Below are 16,376 nucleotides of genomic sequence, written 5' to 3'. Positions count from 1 at the left end.
GTTTGTTATTGTAGAGAGCTGGTCGCTAGTATGGATGTTACCCATGGTGAGAAAGAACAGAAGTGGTTGCTTCCCAAAGGAGATTCAAAGGCTTGTGTGAAATGAGCTTACTGGTCCCAGTCCACACCCTGGCAGCCGGCAATGTGAGGCACATTGTGTTCCCCTATAAACCGCACGGTTTAACCTTCTCTGTGAAGCTTCTGCTAGTCCATTCCTCCCCAGACGAGGTGAAGGTATTTTGGAGATGGCTCAGATGCCAATGACACCTTCTGTCCTTGCCAGATATTCTACACTGGGAGAGTTTCTGAAGACGCTTTGCCGGGTCATTTCATTTTGAAAATATCAGCGACCGACCCCGACGTCGGCAGCAATGCCCAGATAACATACAGCCTCCATGGCCCTGGTGCAGAGGAGTTCCGGCTGGGCCCACATACAGGTGAGAGCTGGGCAATGGCACGCTTTTATCCCCCTCCTCACCCACTCCCGAGAAATGCCAGCTCCCGGAGTGGCTAACACTTATCTCCTCTTGAGCAAACAAAAGGACTGTTCATTCCAGCTCCCCCCAGCTAGGAGGGGATGGCAAACAGCCAGGTTTATTGCAATACAGTTGTCGTGGTTTAACCCCAGCTGGCAACTAAGCACCGCCCAGCCGCTCGCTCGCTCCCTCCTGGTGGGATAGGGGAGAGAATCACAAGAGTAAAAGTGAGAAAACTTGTGGGCTGACATAAAGACAGTTTAATAGATAAAGCAACAGCCATGCGTGCAAGCAAAGCAAAACAAGGAATTCATTCACTCCTTCCCATGGGCAGGCAGGTGTTCAACGACCCCCAGGAAAGCAGGGCTCCATCACATCTAACGGTTACTTGGGAAGACAAACGCCATCACTCTGAATGTCCCCTCTTCCTTCTTCTTCCCCAGCTTTATATGCTGAGCATGACATCATATGGTATGGAATATCCCTTTGGTCAGTTGGGGTCAGCTGTCCTGGCTGTGTCCCCTCCCAGCTTCTTGTGCACCCCCAGCCTACTCACTGGTGGGGTGGGGTGAGAGGCAGAAAAGTCCTTGACTCTGTGTAAGCACTGCTCAGCAATAACGAAAACATCTCTGTATTATCAACGCTGTTTCCAGCACAAATCCAAAACATAGCCCCATACTAGCTACTGTGAAGAAAATTAACTCTATCCCAGTCAAAACCAGCACATTCTCCGTCCCTTATTCCGTACCATTTACGTCGTGCTCAGGTCTCACACTACCCAATACATCCTCATTACCCACCACCACCCTTCCCATCCTTTGATATAATACACAGATATCATTCCCTTAGTCTATGGACCACCCCTGTGAAATGTCTGTAAAATGTCCGTAAATGTCCACAAAACATCCACTGAGTTCATTTAGTCCACAGCTTTGGGCTCCAGCTGTTATGGTGGTCACTCAGGACAGGAGAGGTGGTGTGTTGTGTGGAGTTACTGGGCACCAAAGGTCAGGTCACTGCTGCACTTGCGCTGCTTCTTGTAAGGCTTGTCCTCCATTGGTTCAGGTGGTTCCTGCTACAGTAATTCCCATAACATGCAACTCAAGTCCACGGGCTACAATGATTTAAAGATATTTCCATTACAATCTCCACCCCTGGTCCTTTGGACCAGACCACAGGGTTTAACATTGCAATTAACTCCTCCCCTTGCCCCTGCTCTGGCTTGGACTTACCCACAGACTGCAGTCCCTTAGGGTTGTACCTGCTCCAAGTGGAGCCTTATCTGTGAGCTACAGTGTCTCCAGGGGTATACCTGCTGCAGCATAGAGTCATCGACAGCCACAGCCGCTTTGAGGTGCACCTGTTCCAGTGTGGCCTTCTCCATGAGCCACAATGCCTTCACAGATATACCTGCTGCAGCATGGCCTTACCCACAGCCACAGTCCCTTCAGGAGCGAACCTGCTTGCAACATGGCCTTACCCACAGCCACAGTCCCTTCAGGAGCGAACCTGCTGCAACATGGCCTTACCCATGGCTGCAGTCCCTCCAAAGGATGTACCTGCTCTGTCATGGACTTATCCATGGCCACACACTCTGAGGTGCTCCAGCATGACCTCATGCACAGCCACTGATGCTTCAAGGTGTACCTGCTGCAGCATGGACTTAGCCACAGCCACAGATGCTTCGAGGCGTACCTTCTTCAGCATGGACTTATCCTTGGGCCACAATCCCTTCAGAGGTATACCTGCTGTGGCACAGACATAACCATGGCCACAGACACTTCGGGCTGTACCTGCTTTGGTGTGGACTTATTCATGGCCACAGATGCTTCGGGGTGTCCTGCTCCCACGTAGATTCACCCACAGGTCACAGTCCCTTCGACTCAAGTTCATACTGGAGTTCCAGCCTGTCCAGTACAGCAGCACAGAAACAGCAGCAATGCAGTGGCCATCTGCCAGCCCAGGCACGTCGCCATTGCTGTTATCAGAATGTTCCCAGGCACAGCAGAGTAAGATGATCAGCACTACAGCAGCACAGCAAGCAGCAAAAGCAAAAAGCAGCCACTAAGGAGCACTAGACTCTAATATACAGTAAGGCAACAAGCCCCATGGCAAGCACAGGACCCTGTCAGTTAATAGCTAAACAGCAATAACAGCTATAAATTCAATCTATCTAGCACATTCCAATCAAACCTGTCATTATCTCGAACCCTCCGAGCCCCACGTTGGGTGTCAAAAAGGACTGTCGTGGTTTAACTCCAGCTGGCAACTAAGCACCACACAGCCGTTCACTCACTCCCCCCTGGTGGGATGAGGGAGAGAATCAGAAGAGTAAAAGTGAGAAAACTCGTGGGTTGACATAAAGACAGTTTAATAGGTAAAGCAACAGCCGTGCATGCAAGCAAAGCAAAGCAAGGAATTCATTCACCACTTCCCATGGGCAGGCAGGTGTTCAGCCATCCCCAGGAAAGCAGGGCTCCATCACGCGTAACGGTTACTTGGGAAGACAAACGCCATCACTCTGAACATCCCCCCCTTCCTTCTTCTTCTTCCAGCTTTATATGCTGAGCATGGCATCATATGGTATGGAATATCCCTTTGGTCAGTTGGGGTCAGCTGTCCCGGCTGTGTCCCCTCCCAGCTTCTTGTGCCCCCCCCAGCCTACTTACTGGTGGGGTGGGGTGAGAAGCAGAGAAGGCCTTGACTCTGTGTCAGCACTGCTCAGCAACAACTAAAACATCCCTGTATTATCAACACTGTTTCCAGCACAAATCCAAAACATAGCCCCATTACTAGCTACTGTGAAGAAAATTAACTCTATCCCAGCCAAATCCAGCACAACAGTATAGAGGAGAGTGAGCTCTGCATCTTCCTGCTAACTTTCTTTAATGTTGGCATTAGCATTGTTAAAGTGAAGGGCAGACACTATTGCTGACAGCCAGGTCTCAAGGAGGAGAGATCAGCAAGTATTACAGTGCTGGCCTGAGCCAAAGACCCAAATTCTAAACTCTAAAAAACGTCTTATCGGGTCTTGGGCAGTATATTTGCCCAAAGGTTTCCTCCTTACCAAAAAGACATGATGATCATTCTAGAGATCACTTGGGGTTCATCATTACATTGCAGAAAGCTTAATGCAGCAGGGTTTATAAAGGTGTTTAGAAGTACAATTTATTTATGAGCACTTTTATCCCATGACGGCATCCCTCGCATGAAGTTCAGCCCGACTTGCAGGGCTTCCCGTGCCAAGTCCTGCCAGGGCACTGGCTGGCAGTCATCTGAGAATAGCCCTGAGCAATGTGGTGTGGACACATCACTGCTATTAGCTGGATTACAAACGGTGTTCAAACCCAGTCTGTTGTCTCCCACGGTTCATCCAGGAAGGCAGCATTCTTGAACCTCTCTGAGCTCTCCTAGGCTGCAGTTGCAGAACACAAGACCATCTCCTGTTCTTTCTAACAGGGGAACTGACCACGTCTGCAGCTCTCGACCGTGAACAGAAACCTACGTACCATCTTGTTGCCAAAGCAACTGATGGTGGAGGCCGTTCCTGCCAGGCAGATATAACGCTGATCATAGAGGACACGAACGACAATGCACCGAGATTCTTCCCCAGTCACTGCACCGTGGCCGTTTTTGACAACACCACAACAAAGACACCCATTGCCGTGGTTGCTGCCAGGGATCTTGATGAAGGTGAGTCAGAATGGGATTTACTTTTTAGTAGAGTTCATCTTTCATCCTGAATAGAAACCTTTGAAACCTAGGGAAGGGCTGCAGCAATGGGCATAGATGATTGAATCTTGGCGAAGATGTGCCAGGATCTCATCGCTGACATGTTCTTGACTAGCAGGCAGCATCAGCATTTTCGTGACTCTGTAGGAAGTGCAATATCTGTAGAAACATGTAAAGACAGACTTCGAGGACACACTCCATAGCTGTAACTGTGATGCACAGTGCAAGCTGTCATACGGTTTGTCTGGGATCCAAATTGGACAGAAATTTTACCAAAGATGGAGATCAAGAATGCATGTAATAAGGAAAAAAGGAGCTTTAGGTCTGGATGGGGTAGATGATACAGAGGGAGAGGTCCCTCTGAAGATACAAAGATTCTCAGAAACATAGGTAAGGCTCCTAAGAAAGGAGCTTTTAATAAACCTCTCCAACAAAGACTGAATTTACAATGACGGAGAAGCAAGATCCTATTTATCTGCTTTAGAACCAGATATGAAGGGAAATTAAGTTTAAAAACAAGGGAATTAAAAATGGGAAGCACTAGTAAGTACAGACAGGTGATGCTGATGGATGATGGTGAGGGTGGCTAGACGTCTGAACCTGCAGATAGACAGGGGCACACTTGATGTTCATACGGCCTCCATTTTCCCTAGAAATTTAAGGTCATTTAGGTACATATAGTCCTAATGGATTAAAAAAAAAAATTAAAACTGCAGCATTCCTACCCATGAATTAAACACAGCCTGTCCCTTATCCTTCCAGGTCTCAATGCTGAGGTGGTCTATTCTCTCTCTGACTCTGCCAATGGACACTTTTCCATTGAGGAAACCACAGGGGTGATCCGTTTGGAAAAGCCTCTGAAGGATTCACAGCACTCAGCGTTTGAGCTGACAGTCTGTGCTACCGACCGGGGCACCCCAGAGCCCCTCTCTGCTCTTGGCACTGTCACTGTCTCCGTTGTGGATCTAAATGAATATCTGCCTGTTTTTCTGGCCCCTGAATATGTGGCCATGGTAAAAGAAGATGTGGCTGTGGGTACAGAGGTCCTCAACTTGTCAGCATTGACAAGGGACAATGCAGAAAACACAGAAATCAAGTATGAAATTGTGAATGGCAACGACCATGGGAAATTTCAGCTCAACTCAAACACAGGTAAGATGGTCTCACACCCAAGCGGGTCCAGGTGGATGCAATATCAAAGGCTTGTATATGTCTTCTCTAGTTCTTCTCCATTTGGCTTGCACTTCTGCTCTCCTCTGTCTTTAGCCAGCACAAGGATAGGGAATATAGTCTTCTCTTCTACCCTAGATTTTGCCAGCCAAGTCACTTAAAGAGTGATCCAAATCTTATTGAAATTAATGGAAAGATTCCTGTTATATGTCTGGGACCTGAGATGGGTCCATGGGAATAAGGAATACACAGAGAATAAGGTGGGGAAATTTTTCAACTTCAAAATGCCGGAGAAGTTGGTTTCATTTAAAAAAAGTCTCTCCATCCTAATCTCACAAGGAACCTTTAGCCTAGGGTAGCAGGCAGTTTTATTAGGTAGCACTCAATGAATGTGGCTAATACCAATCTATTAACCATGAGCAGGCATTGAGCCAGGTTTAATAGCCAAATAAAGCACTGCTCTGTTTGCACAGTGATCTGATAAGAGCTGTTATTGGAAGGCCACTGTTAACTCCCTGAAACAAGCCCTTGGCTGCGTCATTAATGGCCTCCTGCCCTTGGCTGTAACATCCTCATCCACAGTTCCTTCCTCAGCTTCTCTGTCCCCAAGGCTCTTGCTAATTTTTCCACACCAATCTTCTTATGAGTTTGTACATCTTAAAAGACACAGAACAGTGTCATTTCCAGGGAATAATTTTGTGACATTTTCAGTGCTGAACCCAGGAAAGCATTGAAGTACACAGGCACATTCTGTCCTTTTTTTTTTTTTTCCCAGTTTATGTCTTTAGTCCCTGTTCCTCACTCAGTTTTTGAGATTAACAGCCTCCTCCTTCTTTCTATGTTGCATCCCAAGCCTCACTTACAAATCACAGCATCTCGCCGCATACCTCTTTCTCATGTACAACTCTGCATCTACATCTCACACCTTTTCATCCTGCCTGTGACACAGTTCAATGATGCTCTACTACTGCCTTGGTCACAGCTTTCAGTAGCACTGTTGGACTCTGATCCTATTTTGTCCCAGATCTCCTCCAATCAAGATTCCTGGAGACCTTCCAGAGAGTTTATTTCATCTCTTCAAACACTTGCTACCAGAATAAGGCAGGTTATGGCAGAATCAGTTCAATTATATTTTGTTTTATGTGATGCCATGACTTTCAATATCCTGATTTAACCAGTCAAAGCTAGGTCAACAGCACCTTTTCAGCTGGCAGTTTGGCAATCATCTTGGTATATCTCCAATATTCCAAGAAACCTCATGTGCCATTTATTCAAAGTATCTTCTGTCCTTTTCTATCCATCTGCCAATGAAGGTGCCTTATACATAAATGGGAGCTTGGACTTTGAAGCGAGTCACGAGTATTACTTATCCATTGAGGGCACGAGGAAGGGCTCAGCTTCTCTCAGCGATGTGACCATGGTGGTGATCAACATAACCGACATCAATGACCATGCACCAGAGTTCATCCAAGACCCTTACTTCGCTGATATCCGGGAGGATGCTGCAGTTGGAGAAATCATCCTCACGGTATGATTATGAACCAGGCCAGACGTCTTTACCTGTTCTTTTACTTGTGCTATGCACTATGTACTCTTCTTTTGCACTTTACTTTTCCTTGGACACAAGCACCTCAGTGAGTTTGTGACATTTAACATGTAAGATTTAAGCATGACTTTAAAAAAAGATGATTGCCAGAATTCCTGACACTCCATAGACAGGGAGAACACTTTGCCGTAGAAGACATCTTTAAGTGAAAGCTTGAGATACCTAAGCGGGGCTCAGGAGCTTTGAGGACCTCCCAAGAGAGTTAAAATGCCTGCAGAAGGCTGATACCCTTGTAACCTGGGGAAGGCAGAGACTTCCTGGGCAGAATAGTGGAGCCCAAGGTATACCCATGTGGAGTTCCCTGCCCAGCCAGTGTTACCTTCACAGGGGTGGTAAAGTGAGGAAAGAGACAAGGAGAAAGCCATTGTTGTAGCTTTGTTGAGTTTTGTCTTGAAAAAACTCATGAATAACACTTATGTAAACCACCTTCCTTCTCCTCCTTCATTTGAGGCAAGCTCAAACCAATATCCTTAAATGACAAGGAGGTCCTGCCCCCATTCCTCCATGGCAAGGCCTTTTTGGGCCAGGGGTCCTACCTTTTTTTTTCTCCTAACAGGTGTCAGCTGATGACTTGGATGGAGCAATGAACAATCAGATCACATATTCAATTGTGGGAGGGAACCCGCTGGGACACTTCACCATTCAGCCCAAAAGTGGGCAGATCAGCATCGCCAAGCATCTGGACAGGGAGGAGGTGAGTTCAAGAAAATGGGAACAGGAAGTCTAAAACAGATGTGCCCCAAAAGACTGAGGGAGCACAGTATATTCAGCTACCTCCTGTTTTCTGAATGATCTACTCGTAATACTGTAAGCAGAAGGCAAGTCTTTCATTTATTCATTTTCTAGACTCACAGATACTGCTGTAGGAAGGTTGGGCTTTAGGGGGGGCAATATAGCCTTCAGTGGTCACAACTCTGGGCTGTGGTCTGCTCCACTGGTGCTTCAAGCTGGCTGGGTGAGAGTCAGCCCCAAACTGGAAACCAACATGGTTGGTTTCTGCTTCTCTGCATCAGAGCATTATAGAAAACAAGTACGGGGAGGTGATGGAAAGGTCATCTGGACAATCTCTCATTCATAAAGCAGCAGCAGCTCAAACCACTATCGACAGATGTTTGTCCAGCTTGGTCTCATCCATCTTTGGCACGTTGTTTCCCTTCTCTTCAATTATTGTGAGGCTAATTTTCTTTAGCGATGTGCTTTGAGATTTATGGATGGAGAGCCTTAGCCAAGAGCAAAGCTATTGTTATGGTGCAATGCATGGCCTCAAGCATTTTAACAAGCTGCAGCAGAGTAAAACATCCATGTGAAAAAGCCACCATTCTTCTATTTCTCCAAGTAATCTCGTACTATAAATCCTCCAGATCCCCAGCTATTCCCTGACAGTTCGGGCCACAGACAACGGTCACCCTGCTCAGTTCAGTGATGTCGCTGTGCATGTCCACGTGTCTGATGTCAATGACAACCCTCCTCGGTTCTTCCAGCTCAACTACAGCGTGGTGGTGCAGGTAAGCCAGGAGGCGGTTTGTTCTCCCAGTCTGTCTCAGGGCACTAAGGTACTCACGCATAGGCTGCTGTTGGAGCAGAGGGGTGAGACAGCGATGAAGCATGCTGTTGCTTTGTGCTCATTGCCACAAAGAACTGGTAGCATCTGCAGGGGCAGATATTCTGCAAACAGATGCCATTTTCTCCTTCCAATGGCTTCAGGCACCTCCTGTCTTTTCAGTACAGAGAGTGCAGAGCTTTTCACACTTTCCAAGCCTGACTTGCAGCCCCTTTCTCCCTTGCAATTGTCCATGTCTACACCACAATGTAAAGAGCAGACCCAAGCACATGGTCAAGCATTGTCACGTCTGCTGGATGCAGCCCAGTTGTCACTTGGACTCATAACACCTATAGATACTCAGAAAGAAACATACACAAAACATGCTTTCATCTGCTCTTGTGCTGACGTGACTCAAGGGGAAAGCAACAGCATCAGCTCAACCGTCTGCACTTAGCTGCCACATACGTAATGCCATGAAAGGGAGTCCCTTGCCACCACTGGGACTCTGCCATTGCTGGCAAGAGTCTCAATCTGTGTGTACCAGAGGGATGCACATGGGGTGTGGGATTTTTTTCCCTGTTCCTGATCCAGCAGCTCTAGGGGCACTGTGGGTTCCCCTGGGCCTTTTCTCTTTGCTTGCCTTTCTCCACTAGCATCTTTCCCCGTTTCAGGAGAATGCTCCCATGGGTACAAGCGTTCTGGAGCTGATTATGAGCGATAGAGACTCCCCAGAAAATGGACCGCCGTATTCATTCCAGATCACCCAGGGCAACGATGGGAAGGCTTTTGATGTCACCCAAAATGGTCTGCTGGTGACATCATCCGTCCTGGACAGAAGAACGAAAGAACAGTACCTATTACAAGTCCAGGTAGAGCCTGCCTTACTGTCCTGGTATCTGAATTCCTCAGCCAGATTTAATAGTAACAAAATGAAATTAGGATGGCACAACTGGATGGAAACATCTCTGGCTTTGGAGAAATCCAATCCAGGCACAAATAGTGCAGCTTGGAGCCAGCTCCAGAGCTCATTTCTCCACACAGTCTGCCCACAAGAAGCTGGGGGCCAGCTTCTGCATTGGTAAAATCACATATTATGATCATGAGAAATACTCTGTCAGCGGTTTCCCTAGACAGATGCTTTTCCCACCATCATTCTAGTGACTTCCAGTTTAAAGCGAGACCTGGATCTGGTCCTACAAACTTTCTCCAATTATCCTTGTCATTTAAGAAGTGGTTTAAGTTCCTCTTCGAAGAGGATTTCTATTGTTGCGGAGTGAATTAATTATTTTTCAATGTTATCAGTAAGGATAGTCCATTACAAAAAAAAGGATAATAACATGTAAAGTACATACTTCTTCAGTAATGGTAGTTGTTCTAAAAGCTAGGTACTATTTTATTATAAACCTCAACCACTAACTGCCTAAGATTAGGGAGAAACTTATCCTATAATCTGATTATTTGCATTTTTCTATTTTGAGGTTCCTTGACTCATGCTAGACAGACATTGTCAGAGGTGGGACACAGGCTTAAATAGTCCGGAAGGTGAGCAAATGTGCTGACGTGCGTAACTGCTTTATATCTTTGTACACTCAGTTACGCATGGAACCCCAAAGATTGGCAGCATCACTAAAGATGGTTAATCCTCAGGAAATCACAGCCACTCAGGTGTGTCTCAGCTGCTGATGAGCGCACACAGAAATGAGCGCGACCCCACTGCTAACAGAAGGTCTCAATCCGTCTCCATGCTGGAAGGCATGCTGCCGTTTCCCTGGGGCCAGCTCCAGGCAGAGGTCCAACACTGCTGCCAATTTTTTTCCATTCCTTCTTCATCCCCAGCCCGCTGCCTGACAGCTTCCACCCATTGCTACCGGCAAGGCACTCTCCTTCACAAGACCTTATCAGCCCATCCAGTCAGGTGAGGTGACGGTAAGTCAGCATGTGGCTATAACGGGTCCTTCTGTTTTCTTTGACAGGTCTCTGACAGTGGTATCCCTCCCCTGTCCTCATCTGCCTTTATAAATATCCAAGTGACTGAGCAGAGCCAGTATGCCCCCTCAGCCCTTCCCCTGGAAATATTCATCACCACCAATGAGGAAGCCTTCCGAGGTGGCGTTCTGGGCAAGATCCATGCCACGGACCGAGACCCCCATGACACACTGGTGTACACTTTGGTGGCAGAAGTGCCCCAGGAGGGGCTCTTCTCTGTTGGGGCTGCAGATGGGAAGATCATCGCTGGGGACAAGCTCCCCCACGGCCATTATCTTCTGAACGTGACAGTCAGCGATGGTACGTTCGTAGCCACCACCAGCGTCAATGTCCACGTGTGGTGCTTCACGCAGGAGGCCTTGGACAAGGCTGTGGTGCTACACTTCCGCCACCTCTCCCCTGAGGAGTTTGTGGGGGACCATTGGCGCAACTTACAGAGGTTTCTGGGAAACATCCTTGTCACTCGGCGCCAAAACATCCACATGGCCAGCTTACAGCCTGCAGCTACCTCTGATGGAGTGGACCTGCTCTTGGCTGTTGGAGAGCCGCACGGCTCCTTGTATGAGCCTCAGGTCCTCGCAAATAAGATCACTGTGTCAGCTGGGGAGATGGACCAACTTGTTGGTCTCCGGATGAAGAAGGCAATTCACGTGCCGTGTCATGGGGCAGATTGCTCCCACCGTGTCTGCAAGGAAACCATTCAGCTGGATCCAGGCATGATGTCTACTTACAGCACTGCTCGACTCAGCGTCCTCACCCCAAGGCACAGCTTGGAGCAAATCTGTTCTTGCAATGGTGAGCAATTCTTCCTGGAGTGTCCCACACTGTAAACCCAGGCATATCATGTTTTCCTTCAGTACACTGTAAAGCATCTGGACTTTCCATGGAATTAGGTTGTCCCAATGACCAACGGTTCTGCCTGCAATTTCAAAGCCAAATCTAAACTCTTAGAGCTTGAAAGTTTCACTTAGTCTTTTTTTTTTTTTTTTAATTAATCTCCTGTAACATTTCATTAAATAGCAGCAACATCTATCCATCTCATTGGGAAAAGTCACTCAGACCTAGCAGGTAATGAAGCTCAGTGATCAGAATTTTGATCTTTGAGCTCCTGTGTTGATCCTAGAGTCAGCAAAACACAGACTCACTGAAAAATTTGAGGAAATGCAAATACAGCATATTTGTTATACTGACCCTAGAATACTTCAAGAAATAAATGGAGGGAGCAGGGATAGAGGTTAACATCACTTGGGCAGCAATGGTAGGGGGATACCATAGAATAACATAAAGACTTATTAAGGATGAGAAAATTCGAGGGTGTTGTAGACCATGCTGAGGGCACCTCGAAGGTGCTATAGGACAGAAATAACAGGGCTGCTATTGCAGGATTGTTTTACAGTAGAGTACATAGAATAAATACTGGGAGCCCCAACTGGGAGCTGTGGGAGATGCAGTGCAGCTGTACATGGGTTGCTGTGGATGGGACTGGTCCTGGACAGTTATGGTGTCAGGCTGGGAAAAGATTGGATACAAGGTTGGATACAGTCTGTAGTCTCGAAGTGTGACAAAGAGGAGACCTTTCACTCATTCTCCTTCCAGGAACGGCTGTGAGGTTTGGGGGCCACAGCTACATTTGGTACCAGCACTCACAGATCGGCTCCTGGCACATGCACTTTCGCCTGAAGACCCACCAGCTGCACGCTGTCGTGTTCTACGCTAATGGGACTGACCACGCCACTTTGGAGGTATGTATTGCAATGCACAGGGATTTCTTTCCAGCATAAAAAACACTTACTTTTTTGGGAAAGGGAATCACAGAAAGAAGATCCAATAATATGTACCCTTAGTAATTCATCTAGCTAAAATATAAGACTTGGGAAGACCAAGTGAGAGCCAAGCACAGTTTGGCAATTGCTGCAACCACAACTAGTGAGTTGTTTTTCACATCTGTGAATGCACATGCTAGTCTCTGGTGTGAAGGCAGCCTACACCCATATCATAGATCTACATCATCTTTTTCCTTACTGCTTGCTTCTCCATCCCTCTCTTATATCACACCACTCAGGGAAAAGAATTTACTAGGTGCAATTTTCCCCAGACTGGGCTGCTTCCACTGTAGCAAAGGGCAAACTTCCCCCCAGACCTTAGGAGCAGAGTCAGACTCCCACTGAGCACACAAACCATTTGCCAGACCGTGTTATGGCTCAATCCAACACAGAGGAGGCAGCCACATCGGGCTAGAGGGTTGGGGTAACAGGGTAGAGATGAGGAGGGCACAGGTGAGCTCTGAGAATGGGAATGATATCACCAGCCTTTACGCACACCACAGCACATGTATCTAATCAAATGGACCACAAATTAAAGGTCCCTTACAGTAATGGACAGAACAGACAAAATAGGAATCTTAAATGCTATTTCTCAACCCCCCACTCTTTCCAACTACTTTCTTCAAGCAGTTTCACTGTTTAAGACACCTGCAGAGCCAGGAACATTTCAGTCTGATCGCTCTCCTCCCTCTGGCTGCACACTGAATCGACTCAGCTTTCAAAGATCATCTCCCTCTTCCACTTTGGCAACAGAAGGAAAGCAGCAGATTATTAAAGAATAGGGGTTTTGTATATTCTTCATCAATTAAATTCGGATTAATTGGAGACCAAGATCATAGGACACACTTACCAGCTTATGGAGATTTGTCTCTGAGACTAATCACATTGAGATTTACACACTGTAACCTACCTGGAAGTGTTCATCCTGTCCCTGAATTCCCTCATCCCTTCTCATGGTTTCACAACCTTGTCTTCCTATTTTGAAATACTTTTCTTTCTGCTGTTACAAAAGACCTACACAGACAGGGAGCTGCACAGCAGCCAGTGCTGAGAGACCTGCCCAAAGTACATATTGCAAGCTCCTGCTGCCAGAGCCATCACTCCTTAAGAGCAAGAGCAGAGAATCATCATTCGTATGTCCTGTACTCATCTCTGAGAGGGACTTTAAGCTGCACTGTAAAGGGCTGATAAGAAAAACTTCTCAAGAAGGGCCTCTAGCTTTCTGCCCCGTCTCTGGGAAGGAGTGTCACCAAGTAGTTCAGCAGAAGAGGTCCAGCACTCAGGTTGGTGCTCAGAAAGGATGAGATGGCAGAAAGCTCTACTGAGCCAGGCCTAACACACAGAGTCAAAGGAGAAAAGACTCATTATTGATGGAGTTCAGTGTGCCCATGATCTCCTGTACCCAGATGTCTCCACAAGCTTTTCAATAGAAAACATTCATAAAGACTCCACCATAAAGTTGCCTGTGAATCACTTCTTCCCTGACTCACTTTATTAACAATATCTCAGGGATCAAAGCTTTTCTAGACCATCTGGCCTGAAAAAACTGAAGGAATCCCTCAAGATTTTAAGCTTTGTGGACTGCAGTACTCTATGTATGAGCCAGAGCTTTGGAAGAATCATAACCGATGGTTTGTAGATTTGGTGAAGAGGATGAGTTCTCCCAAGGGGAGAACTTCCAATCACTAAGCTCTCCTGATGTTCAGAAATAGGGTGCAGCAAGAGGATGGCAAACCAGGCAAGCTGGAAAAGACTTGGCAGTCTGTCAGTTCTTGCTCCAGGGAATTGAGTTCTCAGCTGTCTCCCAGCCCCAGAAATTGATAAGCCCAATCTACAGACCCATCTGAAGTGAAATCATGTTCCTCCAGATAAAGTGCCGTGACAAAGCTCTCTGGTGTGCTTGCCAATTGTGCAAAGAGATTTACACACATATTGCCCTGAGGCCCTTCCATGGCATGTGCCAGCTGCATCTAGTTCTTCCTTCCTTCAGCAGTTGCTCTCTCCTCCCACTGGGATTTATTTATACATGGACTTCTCTAAGAGTTAACTGTCATCCTGCTCTGCTTTTGACCCCTCCAGAGTAGCCCCATCATATTGTATGTAGGTTCCTCTAGAGTTCAGCGTAGCCCATAATCACTCCTCTTCTTCTAGCTTCTTCCAAGCATCACCACTCCTCGCTGTCTCTAATGCCCCCCATGGAGAGCTCTTTTGCCTGGGATGAATTGCTCGATGTTACATAGCAAGCTCTGCAGGTTTTCCATGAATGTTTCATTCCATCTCTTTTCTCCTTCTTCATAGGCTTTTGGCTTCTATGAGAGAGAGGTTTTATCAACAAAGCACTGGGGAGAAAAAGGGGAAAGAGAGGTTTACCCCTGACTTCACCCTGAAACAACACAGCTAACCTTTCCTTTCTCCTTCCTCCATATGAGTTTTAAAGATGAATCTTGGGCCACAAATAGGAATTTCTGACATCCCAGTTTAATGCAGAAGACACTGGTATGGTTCACTTCTAGAAGCTCAATATCTTGTCTCCCTCCCATCTGCGGGAGACCAAGGATTGGATTGCAACACCTATCAGCAGCTTTGGCCTGGCTTTCCAGCATGCTGGTTAGGACCTGGGTACAACAGTAATTCTTTTCTCTGCCTCCCAACTCCTCCTTGCCTCCTCCAGAGAAAGCTGCCAGTGCCCCTCCTCGCTGAGGTCCTTTCAGAACCCTCACCCCTGCCAAAGGGGGAACTGCTCCAGCACTTTCCCCACCACTAACAAGACAGTGAGAACAGAATAAAGGCCACGTGGCCCAGAACAAGAGTCCACCTGTGACTGGTGATGAAGTTATGGATAGTCTGAATACCAGGGCTCTGATTAGGCTCAGGAAGGGGGGAGAAGGGGTGAGCAGCTGCAGGAGTATGAACACAGGGCTCTGCACCCTGTTATGTGGAAAGATGAATCAAAGGTTGCAGGGAAGGACCATGGGCGAGGTTGTGCAAGAGGTGATGGTGTTCTGCAAAATAAAGGAGGTTGCAGTCACTTAAATAGGCTTTGATCCATGCAAAGCTTAATAGGGGTGAAAGGGGCTGCATTTGCCTAGCTGGTAATTCTTGGAGTCTGAAAGCTGGGGTTTATCTTGATTCTCAATGCTTAGGCAGGGAGAGAGGGGAACAAGTAGCAGGAGAAGTGTTGAAAGCCTCCATGAACAGCAGCCACCTGTACCACAGCTAACTGTGACTTCTGGGACGTGTTTTGCAGATGGTTAATGGAGTGCCTCAGCTTGGGTACAGCTGCCGGGGGAACTACACCAGGAACCTCTCCTCCTCACGTTTTGTGAGCGACGGTGAGTGGCACTCAGTCTTCCTGGAGGTGAAGAACACATCTGTCCGCCTGCTCATCGATGGACTGGGAAACGCCTCTCTCCAGCTGCCAGCAACCTGTAGCATCTCCCAGGGCAGACGAGACTTGCTTTTTGGAGGCCTCCGGCAGCTGCTCCAGTCCCAGAGAGTCACAAAGGGGTTCAGGGGCTGCCTGGACGTGGTTGCAATCAATGGCAGAGAAGTGGTTCTCCTGCCCGGGAAAGGACAATCAAAGGAAGTCATGGAGGAGGTGGGAATAAAGCAGTGTTGCTCCCCCACCGGTGCCTGCAGCAGCAACCCATGCCTCAACAACGGGATGTGCTCTGAAACTCATGGAGGAGGTACGTGAATATCCCATGCAGAGCAATAAGCAGCGAGGGGAGGGAAAGATACAACTTCTTCATTTGTCCCTATGTGAAGGGCTACTCCAGAGAAGAATCAGAAGTCCCCTGTCCTGGGGGACCTCAAGTGATAGCAGATTCAGTGCAGCAGCAGCTGTGGGGTATGAGATCATCATCCTTGGCTCTCATCAGCGGACCATGGCCCAGAGGGCGGGAGGGTGTTTCTAAGGAGTGTGCATGACCTAGGAGAGCACAGCATTGCCAAAAACTCAAATGCAAATAGAAATTCCATCCACCCCTCTGCATCCTCTTTGCTTAAGGAGCCATTAGCGAGGCTGGAATCAGGCAAGAT

General features: G+C 47.4%; 1 protein-coding gene across 1 annotated transcript in view; it reads left to right on the top strand.

The window, feature by feature from the left end:
• FAT2 (FAT atypical cadherin 2) overlaps positions 1 to 16,376 on the top strand; it is a 50,516-nt gene that overhangs the window by 26,909 nt on the left and 7,231 nt on the right. The window contains exons 11-20 of the mRNA XM_075511008.1: positions 283 to 436; positions 3,935 to 4,168; positions 4,970 to 5,359; positions 6,691 to 6,905; positions 7,540 to 7,677; positions 8,345 to 8,488; positions 9,198 to 9,395; positions 10,500 to 11,307; positions 12,109 to 12,254; positions 15,583 to 16,024. Coding sequence (XP_075367123.1) covers positions 283 to 436; positions 3,935 to 4,168; positions 4,970 to 5,359; positions 6,691 to 6,905; positions 7,540 to 7,677; positions 8,345 to 8,488; positions 9,198 to 9,395; positions 10,500 to 11,307; positions 12,109 to 12,254; positions 15,583 to 16,024 — 2,869 coding nt within the window. The remainder of the gene's footprint in view (positions 1 to 282; positions 437 to 3,934; positions 4,169 to 4,969; positions 5,360 to 6,690; positions 6,906 to 7,539; positions 7,678 to 8,344; positions 8,489 to 9,197; positions 9,396 to 10,499; positions 11,308 to 12,108; positions 12,255 to 15,582; positions 16,025 to 16,376) is intronic.

This window comes from Mycteria americana, chromosome 8, assembly GCF_035582795.1.
Source record: "Mycteria americana isolate JAX WOST 10 ecotype Jacksonville Zoo and Gardens chromosome 8, USCA_MyAme_1.0, whole genome shotgun sequence".
NCBI classification, from domain to species: domain Eukaryota; kingdom Metazoa; phylum Chordata; class Aves; order Ciconiiformes; family Ciconiidae; genus Mycteria; species Mycteria americana.
This window is presented reverse-complemented; position numbering and strand designations above follow the sequence as displayed.